At 35.9% G+C, this 13,558-nt stretch overlaps 1 protein-coding gene across 2 annotated transcripts; it reads right to left on the minus strand.

Moving 5' to 3' along the window:
• Positions 1 to 2,988: 2,988 nt before the first annotated feature.
• LOC132198619 (tropomyosin-1) lies at positions 2,989 to 10,982 on the minus strand. 2 transcript variants are annotated; one of them, XM_059622740.1, is made up of 9 exons: positions 10,832 to 10,982; positions 7,376 to 7,538; positions 5,932 to 6,057; positions 5,748 to 5,881; positions 5,497 to 5,614; positions 5,282 to 5,428; positions 5,159 to 5,221; positions 5,032 to 5,101; positions 2,989 to 3,554 (listed from the first exon to the last, which is right to left on the minus strand). In XM_059622740.1, the coding sequence occupies exons 2-9, from the start codon at positions 7,487 to 7,489 to the stop codon at positions 3,472 to 3,474; spliced, it is 855 nt and encodes a 284-aa protein (XP_059478723.1). In that variant the 5' UTR covers positions 7,490 to 7,538; positions 10,832 to 10,982; the 3' UTR covers positions 2,989 to 3,471. The 2 variants fall into 2 exon arrangements, with proteins under 2 accessions (XP_059478723.1, XP_059478722.1); XM_059622739.1 differs by lacking the exon at positions 2,989 to 3,554 and adding an exon at positions 3,997 to 4,275.
• Between the last annotated feature and the right edge of the window lie 2,576 nt (positions 10,983 to 13,558).

The following is a 13,558-nucleotide window of genomic DNA, read 5'->3' on the forward strand; positions in this document are numbered from 1 at the left end:
AAGAAGAAGTTTTGTTAGCATTAAAGAAAATGAAAAACGGGAAATCCCCTGGACCTGACAAAGTGAAGAATGAAAATATTAAACTACTTGTTGAATCCTTACTCCCCGAAATAACGCAATTTTTCACCAAATGCTTGGAGCTAGGAACATGTCCAGAGGAATGGAGGCAGTCAAATCTAAAACTCTTGTATAAGGGAAAAGGGGACGCGGAAAATACAAATTCATATAGAGGAATATGTATTAGTTCGGCTTTTTACAATCTGTTAGATCGTGTACTGCATGCACGTATCTACTCATCTTTGATTCACGAGATTCCAGGCAATCAATATGGTTTTGTGAAAGGAAAATCCACTTTACAGGCAATTAAGTCCTTAGTTAATAACATTCAAGAGACAGTTTATAAGAAGAAATCACCCTTATATGCCTTATTTTTGGATGTAAGTAAAGCTTTTGACTCAATAGATAGGGCGTTTATTTTTAAGAAGTTAATAGAAAGCAAGAAGCTAACGTTCACGGAGTTAAATTATTTAGCTCACAACTTAGACTTAAATTTCTTGAGAATAGTAGATGGAGTAACAGTATCAAAACTTATTACACAATCAAATGGGGTAAGACAGGGGGGATGCACGTCCCCATTTCTGTTCAATTACTCTTTAGCTGATATAAATAATATTCTACGAGATTTGCCAAACGTGAAAGCCATTTATTATGCAGATGATATTGTTTTAACCTCAGAAAAATTAAGTGACTTGAAAATTGCTTTAGCCAGAATGAAAGAATTTTTGTTAAAACGCAGTTTGAAACTTAACTTGGAAAAGTGCAAATTCATGAAATTTAGAAATAAGGGTCTAGGAAAATATGCATTAAGTGACCGCCTAGATTTAGGTGGAATTGAAATAGAGAGAGTTGCTGAGTTTACATATTTAGGAGTTACTTTTCAACCATCAGGAATCTCTTTTGGAAAGCACATTGAAAAAAGAACAAGAGCTGCATTGCTGGCCACTTATAATATACGAGAACTAAAACAATTATCCATTGAAACAGCACACAAGCTATTTGATCTAAAAATTTCCCCAATTGCGTCCTACGGCATTGAAGAAATATGGCCTTTCCTAACAAAGACTGATTTTGAAAATCTTGAAAAAGTCAAAACAAGATATTTAAAAAGAGTTTTAGGACTGTCCAAGTATATTAGATCTAGATTTGTGTATGAATTAGTTGACACTGATCTCTTTGTATCGGACTTACAGGTAAAATATTCTCTAACTGAAACTGAAGCATTCCAGAAATTTTGTGTGTCTAAATATTTAAACAAACTTGAGATATGTGATGAGTTCTACGAGACAGAAACTATGAAGAATAAAAATTGGCAATGTGCAATGTTCAGTGATCGCCAAGTGTTTACGAGATTTGCCTGTCACGGGTACCACTATTTATTTTGTAAGAATAAAAATTTTCATTCTCAAGCGACAATAGATTGTGAATGCAAGCACTGCGGTAAGAAATGTTCACAATATCATATTCTTGAATGTAATGAACGAAAACTAAGCCTAAGAGAGGCTGCAAAAATCAAAATTAACTAATTTTGTACTTTGTAATAATTATCGAAACAAGCTTAATTGTAAAATTAATTTTAGGAAGACAAATTAGCTTTAGACACCCGTTGTACACCTAGTTGTGTTCAATAAATACTCTATCTATCTATATTTTAGTATGTAGTAATATTCCCCCCCCCCCTTTTTTATGGCTCTAGCGGCCGGTACGCTCTCTTTCGAAGGAGAGGGTCCTGTGCTTTAGCAAGTTGTTTGCTAGCGAAAAGCCATTTCTCCATTCACCCTTCACCCCTTATTAACAGTATGTCTCTTTAAAATGTATTTTCAGCTTTTTCTGTACTTTTTCTGTATAGTTTTTTTTTTTTTTGCTGTATTCATGACATGACTGTATCGAATGGAGAATAAATAAATAAATAAATATATGTATTTTGACTTATTTTAAAAAGTGTTAATTGCTATTGCATTTTAATGCTTAACAAATAAAGTTTTGAAATATGAAATAAGAAATTCAGCCCGAAGTCTTCATAGACAAAAAGGAATTATCTGTAATGAAAAGTAGTCGCCTTCTTTGAGTAACGATAAGTGGTTCCGCTGGATGGCCTGGATGTGATAATTTCAATACTTACTCGCACAGCAGCGAGAGGTGCACGATGCCGACCCAGCAACAACAAAAAAGTGACTAACAGCAGTTAAGTTACAATTTTGAGTTAACATTATATGTTAAACTGTCTTTTGTATGATCTATAGAACAGTTTATACAGACATATCAGTACTTAACTAAAGAATTTGATCTTCATTTTCTATTTATAAATTCACGAGCACAAGCTCGAACGACTTTGCTTTTTTATTATTATTTTATTCTTTTAATACGGAAATTTTAAATTGGAAGAAGAGAAAAGAGAATTAAACAACTGGCAGATGCCTGCTAAAACGCCCGACATCAAAAGAGACTCGGCCGTCGCGGTGAGCCCACACCCTGGAAGCCCAAAATTGAATGAATAAAAGATATTAATTGTAAGGAGAAAAAAAAAACAAGTTTTATAGTGGCAGTGGTGGCCGGCGCCACAGCCTCCGTCAATAAGAAATTGGAAAAAATGAATAAATTTAAATTATAAATTTTTCCACACCAGAGCTGGTAAGGGTGTCCGCCGACGAGCCACCCGAATGCGCGGCGGCGGATGAGGTTGCAAAATGTCAAATTAATTAATAATTTTTCTTATTAATAAAGAATAAAAAAAAATTGGGTGGTGCCTTCTGTACCACCAATAAAGATAAAGGGCACAGGCCGACAAGACTTTGTCTTGGCCTGACCCTAAAAGAAAAACAAAATAAGATCAAAAATTTTTTCATTTGATACTCTGCTGGAGAAAAGCAGTGCTTTGATGTTAGATAGGTGCGTCAAACAAACTTTAGGTATTTTTCGTTTTATTTTACATGTTTTTCTTCATTCCAACTGGGCGTTAAGACATCAATAAACTTTCAACTCGCAAAGAATTCAGAGTCAAAAGACATTCACCCTGAAACTGAAACAAGTGCTAAGTGAACACAACTTCTATGACATCCACGAATACCTACTGTGCAATTTTGACAAGTGAAATTTCTCACGCTAATCTTACAGTTTTTTCCCTTTGCCCTGAGCAACGGGTTTTTTTCTCTAAATTTTAATTTTAGACCTGACATGTGTTAAAGACTACTGTTAATATTCTTGTCTAACAGAATAACAATAAAATTGAATTGAATTGATGATACGAACAAGAAAAATGGCACATTAAATTTATAAAATGGGTTTCAGCATTCAAATGTAGATCAGAAATACACCCTTTTTAAAATTAAAGAGAGCCAGGAAAAAGAGGTGCAGTTTTTTTTTGCAGAAAGAACTTTCTATTACGGCAATCGGCAATAGCAATTTTCTTTAAAATTAATATCCAGCAAGCTCAGCAAAAGTGCTATCCATTTCATCGGCCATAGACTTGTATCTGTCCTTGTTGGTTCCCAACTCATCTAGAAATAGAGAAAAGCAAAAAACCATTGATTTGAGCATCCTCAAATTTAACAATGAATTTTCAGATTAGATAGAAATGGCATGTCAATTTTGTGGCTTGATATATTCAACATTTTTTCTAATGTGAGATTGTTTAAACGTGAAAATTCCAAATTGATTACAAATTAATGAACGTTTAAAAAGCGTGAGAACGCATATTCACGAGAATTAGGAATGTGTTATGAAAAAATCAGATGTACGTTATAATTGCGAAAAACAAGCAATTAATAATAAAGAAAAAATGAATTATTTCAAATCACCTTAGCAGTGACTGTTTGTAATAAGTAATGTTGATCGATTTGTTAATTAATAAATTAATCGATAGAAAGAAAAGAGACAAAGAATTTGGTGAGGAGACAGGAAGAGAAGGTAGTATTTTTGTGTGACAAAAACAGTCAGGAGTGCCGAGTCAAACAAATTTTTTAATAAGAAGTATAATGTCGTCGTGGCATTTTAAAAAGTAGTCGGCAGCAGCGAAAACTGTGATGCATAATATTAAAGGCTGTGTGTGCTTAATAATAATAAAATGTAGGGTCGATATCATTTTAAGGGAGTTGATTTATATTTGTTGAGTAATTTTCGCTCAACATATGCGAATTTAGTAGCCAGTAAGTTCAGAGAAGGTCTGGTCGAGATCATCACAGATTGACTTGTATTTCTCCTTCTCATGGAAGAGATCGTCTGTAAAGAGAGGGTTAAAAACACATCAATGATTAATTATTATTATTAGAGCAAAGTGAGAAAGATAGAAATTTGAATTAAGGCACATACTCATGATTCAGACTCTTGTTTCCGTTTTGCAAACTTTAATAATATGACGTGACCAAATTCCTGGCAAAAATATTGTGGGAAAGTTATTGTGTTTGGGCTGTGCGTTTGCTACTTTTCTAGCACAACGAGCGTGTTAAAAATATTTTCTTTGAATTTTTATAATCAGCAAGGAAGTTAGACAATCACACAAAATTTGAAATGACTCGATGGAAAAAAAATCAAGTCTTTGTCAAGAGTATATTATGCGTAATTGTTAGGAATTTAATATGCATTAATTTCCATGATGAAATAATGAAGGATATTCACATGCTAAGTTATTTAGCACCAGCAAGAAAGTTAGCATGTGAATATCCCCCAATGTCTTTTTTACGAAGTAAGCGAAAGTGGAGGTGTTAAATTCTAATTGTGGAAGAACGCCGGCAGAGTTATTAAAAAGTACATTTTGCGTGTTTTTTTTAATCATGCATGCTAAAGTTAATCCAGTCTGTCGACAATTTGTGAAAAAAAAATGGAATAATTCAATTAAAAAGTCCTGAAACCTCAATTAGGTCCACAAGTATTTGGAATTGCAGAAGTTTCTTCTTAAAAAGAGAAGAGCAAGAAATATTTTTGGCAATTGCAAAGCTTGCGAGGAATATTCTAGCTTAGAAAATTGGTAAATTTTACCTTCCAGCCTGTCAACCTCCTTTTGCAATTTCTTGACCGACTTCTCCGCATACTCAGCACGAGCCTCAGCCTAGCGACGAATGACAAAAATATTATTCTGAATTTAAAAAACTGTGTGTCAACACACCTCTTTTAGCTTGACGGTCAGGGTCTTGATTTGGCGCTTGTACTCCTCGACTCGCTGGTTGGCCTTGAAAATTCAAAGAAAATTTAAACATTTATATCTCATGTTTGTCACTCGATATGTCACCTTCTCTTCTGAAACCTCCAGAGATTTCAAGCTGTTACCCACGACCTTCAACTCTTCCTCAAGCTCCATGATCTTGCTGTCACCGGTCTTGACACGGTCCTCAGCTACCTCAAGCTCATCTTCAACAAAGGCCAGCTTGCGGGAAACCTTTGGGTTTTATATGGTCTTTGTTAGTATTGGAGAAGGTTGACGTTTCTATCGTGTAGAGAGCATACCTCGTCGGACTTGCCGTCAGCGTCTTCAGCAAGGAGACGGGCTTCCTTAAGCTGATTGTTTAGCTGCTCCATCCTCTCCTCATCCTGCTGACTCCTGTTCTCCAATACTTTGCACATACTGAAATAAAATCAAAATCTTTTTTATGAACTGAAGGAGGATTTTTTTAAATTTTATATTATTCAGAATCGAATTTATTTAATCTAAATTTAAATCATAAATAATATGTTTCATTCTTAAGAAATGAAATAACCGGCCGGCATCGTCAGCAGCCTCGGAGGCCTCCTTCAGCTTCTGTTGGGCTGTAGCAGAACGCTCCTCAGAGCGCTCAAGATCCTCCTCAATTTGCTGGACTTTCCTGTTGAGGGTGGCCATTTCGCTCTCAGCCTGCATTTCAAAACTTTATTCCTTTCCTTTTTTCTCGAAATTTCTTTTACGTTTGTGAGAGCTTTCTCTTTGTCCTCTAGCTCCTTGTTGGCACTGACAAGGTCGTTTTTGAATCTTATAAGATCATTCTCAACCTGGGTAAGCTTCTTTTTCAGATCCTGCACGTCCTCTCCGACCTAAAAGATATATTATAAAATATTGTGGAAATGGTGGAAATGAAGAGATCGGGCTTTTCTTCGTTGCAGAAAAATTGTTTTTATTCCAAAAACAAATTGCTCTACCAGGCAGAGAAATTGAAAATTTGGATTATTGCTATTTATCGTCCAAGTAATCCTGATAACTTGTGCATGGACCAATTTCTTAGTAATATGGAAAGTACTATAGAGCAGTTTCTGGACCCTGAGGGTGAACTTATTATATTAGGCAACTTGAATGTAAACTTGGACCCGAAACGTTCGAACCCTGAAGTAATTAAATTTTTTGATCTAATGGGTGACTACGAGTTATCCCTGAAAAATAGCGGTATGTTTACAAGAGTTGCTGACACATCTCAAACTTTAATTGACCATGTCTTTAGCACATTGAATTGCGCCTCTTCCTCATCTGTCGCAAATATTTCATTTAGTGACCATGATGCAGTTACTGTTAATTTTGAAATTCCTATTCTAAAATAATCTTTCTTGTGAAAGAATATTTTAGAATGGTTTGAAGATTTTCTGAAAGGAATTGGCTAGTTTTTGTATTCTCTTAGTATTGAAGGCTGGAATGAGATCTATGCATGTAGCAATGTTGATTTAATGTGTGAGAAACTGATGTCCAAGTTAATTCTGTTGTTCGAGAGGAGTTTCCCGAAAGAAAAAATATTAAGAGTCGATAAAAAAAAGTCAGTGCCAGAACCATTATTCTCCAAGTATAACATTATGACTAGCCAGTAGTGTATGGCAAATTGTAAATTTTTTACAAAGGTTCATTGCCTTTGAATTAAATTTATAATATGTCATTGGTTGTTACTTATGCACATTTCAATTGGGTCAATATTTACGCCCAATTTTCTGGTGCCAAATTTTAGCAGGGTTGTCAAGGAACATGCTGGTGGGTCACAAAATAAACCCTTGCCAAAGGCCAAAGGCAATATTGTTGACTGAAAATGCAATCAAACGATTTTAGTGAAAATTTTACACAAGCGAGCCATGATAATTTCAAATGCGTTTTTCTCAAATAATTATGGGGTGACCTCCAATATTCTTGTTATATAAATGATCCCTATTGTCCCAACTATTAGTTTTTGAGGATGATTATGCTGCCCTAAGGTGTCATCATCCTCTTTGTTGAATATTGAATTGAACTAGACCTCTGCTAGTTGTGATACCCTTTCTGCTCATTTTTCCAATTTCAAGTTTTTTTTTGTATGACTTGAGTAGAATAAATAAATAATAAATAAATAAATAATTGTACATGTACAAAATTTCATTATGTTACTGTTGCTATTCTCACCTTGTCAGCGCGAAGGTTAGCTTCTCTGGCTTGCTGTTCACAGGTATCAGCTTTGTCTTGTGCTGTGTCCTTTTCAAGCTTCATCGCTTGCATTTTCTTCTTGATTGCGTCCATGGCGGTGGCCGGTTGGGTTTTCGCTGTTCAGGTGAAGGAAAAAGCTTATCTGAAACCAATATACGCCGTAATTAAAATTGAAGTAAATAAAAAAATATATGGATTAACAGCTCCAGTCTTTTAATAAACATGCTGTCTGGCTTGTTATTTTTAGCTCCACACGTACACCCGACACCCGTTCGCGGTGAACCGTTGAAACGTGAAAAATAAATCTTTGGTTTTTTTTTATTTATTTGTAAATGGAGATTGCCGCAATACGTCATGGTGGCGACAACTCATAACTCAAAACAGAATAAGAATCATTTTTATTTCGTTAAATTATCAACGCATTGACAACTTTTGAAATACGACAAATACGTCATTTACATTTCATACAGTTACAGATGAAAAATTCATTCATATTATAATACTGATATTTATAATACAATTTCTCTAATTTTACAAATAAACTCATTTTAATCAACAATCATTTTAACATCTACTGAGAAGGAGTTAAATATTCTAGCCATCATTACGACAGGGTTTTGGTTTATATTTTCTAAATGATTCTCGACCTCAACATGGAGATCGGTACCAAAACATTTATTTTAATAAAGAATAATAATAATATGTGAGGTCGGGGTGATTAGGTTTGGCAGTTACATTGACTATAATGTAGTGTGGAGCTCCTGTGCAACACTGGCGAAGGTTTTTTGAGACGTAAGTCCTAAACCATGTTATAAACTGTGTCTTATAAAAAAATATTTAACTTTCACAAATATTAAAATTAATTTTTCAGAAAATAAATAAAAGAGCCAGCAACCTGCAAATTATGTGGATTAGAACCTCATGACAAAGAGCACCTATTTAGGTGCCCCAAACTTAAGTTAGATGTCGACGCATTACCTGACCATTGGAGCAGGATAGAAAAAGAAGCCCATGTCTACTTGGATAGCTAGGAAGAAGAATGACTTAAAAGTCTTAAAACTCAAACCTTCGGCATAAGAAGTAAAAAAAAAATTATTTTACTTTGCTCAGTTCGAATTTCTTTTTTTTTTCAATATCTATGCCAACTTCTCTGAAGAGCAGATTAAGCGTAACGTTTGGATAAGTTCGATTTTTATGTCCAATACAATGGAATCATCTCCACGTGTGGCCAGGCATCAGTGAGAAAATCGTTGAAAAATTTCGGGTCGACTTTAATCAGTATGGAGTCGTTAAACGAAACGGATCAAATGAAAAAAGTAGGAAGATCTTTTAAGATAGCGCCATTGATTTACTAGGTCCATGGATAGCGCCTACAATTTTGCTGAGTATGCAACCCGCGCATCTGTATTGCCCGACAGGTATCGTATCTGATCTGTCGCAGGGGTGACGAACTTAAAAATCTTAATTAATGGATTTTTTGAAGTTTTTATTAGATTTGAAATTAAACTTCTGGAAGATGATTTTCTTAATCTCTTCAAACCGTCACATCGTTGCATAAATTTATTCAGTTATAACAGTAGGCAGTTAGGAATCAGGAATTAGCCCTAGGAATCAGGGGCTAACCAAGCCCCATTTAAACGCAATTTAAACGTCAGTAAATAGCACTATTTTAAAAGTCAGTTTTGTCTTTCTATAATATTATTCCTGGCAACACCCAGTTTTAAATGTTTTTTTTTTTTTTTTTTTTTATTGCTTCGCTTTTATTGTATCATAAGTGATATTACATATATTATCTCGCCGTCGCAATTCACTTATTTACAACTGGGTCAAATGAAAGATAGAATGAGAACAATATAAACATATTTACAAATTCTTGAGATAATCAAGAAAATCGGCTTCGGAGTAGAATTTATGTACAAACACAAAATCCTTCAGCAATCTCACAAATTGATCATACCGCGGCTCAACCCGAATAGCAACCGGCAGTCGGTTATACAAGCGGGACATGCAAATGAGTGGATTTTGTCTGGAAATTGCAGTAGTTTGCACTGGCACATACAAATCATCCCTACGTCTAGTTTGATACAAATGAACATCCGTAGTTTTAGTAAAGTAATGTGGAAACTTCCGAACGAATTTACAAGACTCTAGGAGATATACCGAGTACAAAGGCAAAACATCAAATCTCCGAAATAGTGGACGCGCCGAGCAGACTGGAGTTGGACCGGGCCAATATCGCTCACCAGCCATCGCACGAATTAAACGCTTTTGCGCCACAAAAACCGACTCACGGGCCTGCTCGGAACATCCCCAAATCACCAGCCCGTAACTCATCATTGAAAAGGCATATGCGTAATAAACCATTTTTAGACACTTTTCATCCACAGTCCGCAATCTCTGCGATGTATCTCTCCTAACAGTGCGGGTTTTCTATTAAATGAAAAGCGAAATGAAAGAAATTAGAGGCGGAGGGAGGAATTATATCACTAATCCTAATTGGACAGAGAATAACAGTTAATATTATTATCCACGCGTAGTCTGCTTAAAATGTCAAATCTGTTAAGTATCCCAAAAAATTTTAATGCCTTGCCAAAATCCTTGAAAATCCTCAAAAGTCCTTGTATCTTTGGTACTAGAGCATAAATTTTACAACTTAAACTAATTTTATAGTTTGAATAATGCACTGTTAATCTAAAAAGCTTATAGAAATGCTTAGCAAAATAAAGCTTCAAAATCAGAGCTCTGATCAGCGCTTGGACACCAAAAATAACGATGACTAATAAAAGCCAAGGAAAGAGATGAGCATCTATTGGGGGAGCCCTCTCACAGATTAAAGCTAGTGCGACCGACGGTTCTGTTTGAAGTAATAAAAATGTTATATTGATGTCGCCAATAAATCTCACCTTCGAATTTATATTAATTTCAAAGTAATCCAATTAGTTAGCTCGATTTTTTTTAATTATTTGGTACTGTTTTTTAAGGCAATTAAAAAAAAATGAATAAAATGAATACAAATTTTAATATTAAAACGAGCATTTGAATTTCCAGAGTGCCAAACGTGGGAGACAAAAAAGATTGAAAAGCGTGAGGTGCGCGCCAGCGGGGAAATAGATCGAGTTGCTAGTCAGCCTAAAAATAAAGTGACGGCGACCCATATTAACGGAGAGATGGCGGAGTGGCTCCCGTGGTCAGACCTTCTTTGGTATACGCGTGCATTGCAGCCAAAAAATCACTTTCAATTGGTGGCGATTTAAACACCAGCCAATAAAATAAATCACTCGCGCCGAAAATTTCACATCGACAAACTCTAATTGCACCGAAGGCGGAAATTGTAAAAAATGTAAAAAAATCCCTGTGTTGCCTCTGTTTTCACCGTCCATCATTGTCGTCAGGGGGTCGCACCAATGCGTAATTTGGTGCGATCAGGGTGCGTACCTGCGGAAAAGGCGGACCTGGAGTGCCTTCAGACTTGAAGAAGCTGTCTCCTTCTTCGCAGCCTGTCTCACACTAGAAGCTCGCTAGTTCAATTTGTGGCGCGGCGCACCCCTCCCGACTCTCAATCGGAGGAGCCAAAAATGGATACCCCTCTACCTGAACAAGAGCTTAGAGATCTAACACGCTCTAACGGTATTTGGGCCTGGAAATTATTAACGAAACTTGCAACTTGAACCAAGAAAAACACGAAAATGTTATCAAAAAAATTGTTAATTATGGTGAAATGGAAAAGAATATTTGGAAAATTTGCAGAAAACTTTTTAAATAAGAAAATTGTGGAACCTCCGGTAAATCACATCACTGGGCCCCTTTTCGTATAGTGCGTATTCGATTGACCTCCCATTGATTATTACAATTGCTATATGAGTTATCTTTGCTGATGACTCAACTATGATTGTGAAAGGTAAAACTGCCTCTGAGGTGAATGAAAAAACAGTAAATGCGAACTCCGATATGGTGAAATATGCGAGTGATAATTACTTATAACTAAACCCGAACAAGTCTATGGTGATGACAATGCATACCGCTCAAACGAGGAAAATAGTTCAGCCCGAAGTCTTTATTGACAATAATGAATTATCTGTTGTGAAAAGTAGTCGCCTTCTTGGAGTAACGATAACCGATACAATGAGTTGGAGCAAGCAGTGCAGTGAAGTGGTTGCCAAGTTGCGCAGTGTTACGTATTTATTTATCATGTTGCGAGAAAAAGTATTGGAATCAACTCCAGCCCACGCCTATCATGCGTACGCGGCTAGCCGAACACTTTACTCCATTGTAATCTGGGGTGGCTCTACACATATGAAAGATGTTTTTCTAGCGCAGAAGCGAGTAATAAGAGGCGTTCAAGAAGAAGTAATTCGGCACTTGACTCATGACTCATGTAGACCACTATTTGTGAAATTTGGAGTTCTTACAGTCTATTCATTATATATTTTGGAGTGCGTTAAATTTATGCGTAAATTTGCCGAAAAGTTTAAACTGAATCATCGTGATCCAGGTGTTGTAGTGCGCACTACGCGTGCTACGGCATATGTTGAGACGGATTTGTTTGTAAGGCCAAGCTTAATAAATTGCGTAAATGAATTGCGTAAATGAAAGTCCGGAGATAATGATTGCCAAAATATATAACACATTACCATTAGGTAATTAGTTTTACATTGACACTGAAAGAAATGCCTTTTTGTCCAACAATCTCTTTTTATTAAATAATTGTTTTTCAAAAATTGAATGTAAACAATGTATTTGTAACAATGTGGACAAATAAACAACAATAATAAAATAATATCTGACCATGGCAACTTTGTTAAAAGTCTCAAAAAGCGTTCAACAGTTACTGCCCTATTTGATATGGTTATAAATGTGTATGATTCTTTGGATAAGAGAGAAAAGATCAATATAATTTTGTACGATTTTACAAATGCATTTGGATCACTAGTACCTGAGAGATTGTTAAGCAAACTACAAATGTTTGGTGTTAATGGCAAAGCCTTAGACTGGATCAAGTCATTTTTGCTGGAAAGAAAACAGCTCGTTAAGCTTAAAATCCTTAATGAAAATTTTGAAGAAGAGTTAATTAAATCAAAGCTGCAGGAAAGCAATAGAGGCGTTCCGCAAGGTACCTCACTGGGCCCCTTTTCATATAGTGCGTACTCGATTGACCTTCCATTGATTATTATAATTGCTATATTAGTAATTTTTGCTGATGACTCAACTATGATTGTGAAAGGTAAAACTGCCTCTGAGGTGAATGAAAGGACAATAGAAGCAAACTCTGATATGGTGAAATATGCGAGTGATAATTACTTAAAACTGAACCCAAACAAGTCTATGGTAATGACAATGCACACGGCACAAACGAAGAAAATAGTTCAGCCCGAAGTCTTCAGAGACAATAAGGAATTATCTGTGGTGAAAAGTAGTCGCCTTCTTGGAGTAACGATAACAGATACAATGAGTTGGAGCAAGCAGTGCAGTGAAGTGGTTGCCAAGTTACGCAGTGTTACGTATCTATTTATCATGTTGCGAGACAAAGTATTGGAATCAACTCTAGTCCAAGCCTATCATGCGTACGCGGCTAGCCGAATACTTTACTCCATTGTAATCTGGGGTGGCTCTACACACATGAAAGATGTTTTTCTAGCGCAGAAGCGAGTAATAAGAGCAATGGTTGGTGTTCAATACTGGAGAAGTAACTCGGCGCTAGACTCATGTAGACCACTATTTGTGAAATTTGGAGTTCTTACAGTCTATTCATTATATATTTTGGAGTGCGTTAAGTTTGTGCGTAAATTTCCTGAAAAGTTTAAACTGAATCGGGATGTTCCAGGTGTAGTAGTGCGAACTACGCGTGCTACCAGCTACGTCGACACTGATTTGTTTGTAAGGCCAAGCTCACTAAATTGCGTAAATGAGAGTCCGGAGATAATGATTGCTAGAGTATATAATAAACTACCTAATGTACTGAAAGAAATATCTGACTATGGCAACTTTGTTAAAAGTGTCAAATTTGTAATGCTGAAGTGTCAATACTATGATATGAATGAATATTGGACATGTAAATTTGAATGCCTAAATTTGGAAGAGTGAGACTCAGCTGCAGGGTTTTCGGGGGTGGTTTTCCCCTGCAGTATTTGAGGAGGGTTAGTCAAATGCTTGCCCACCCCCGCC

Source organism: Neocloeon triangulifer, unplaced genomic scaffold (genome assembly GCF_031216515.1).
Source record: "Neocloeon triangulifer isolate White Clay Creek 2 clone unplaced genomic scaffold, ASM3121651v1 ptg000013l, whole genome shotgun sequence".
In the NCBI taxonomy this organism is placed as follows: domain Eukaryota; kingdom Metazoa; phylum Arthropoda; class Insecta; order Ephemeroptera; family Baetidae; genus Neocloeon; species Neocloeon triangulifer.

Bases quoted from the DNA above. Each gene is read 5' to 3' on its own strand.
- LOC132198619 (XM_059622740.1), bottom strand. From the start codon at position 7,489: ATGGACGCAATCAAGAAGAAAATGCAAGCGATGAAGCTTGAAAAGGAC. The intron at 5,615-5,747 runs GTTATTTCATTT...ATTTTATTTCAG, and splicing joins GCTGCTGACGATGCCGGCCG to TATGTGCAAAGTATTGGAGA. The intron at 5,429-5,496 runs GTATGCTCTCTA...TAAAACCCAAAG, and splicing joins CTGACGGCAAGTCCGACGAG to GTTTCCCGCAAGCTGGCCTT.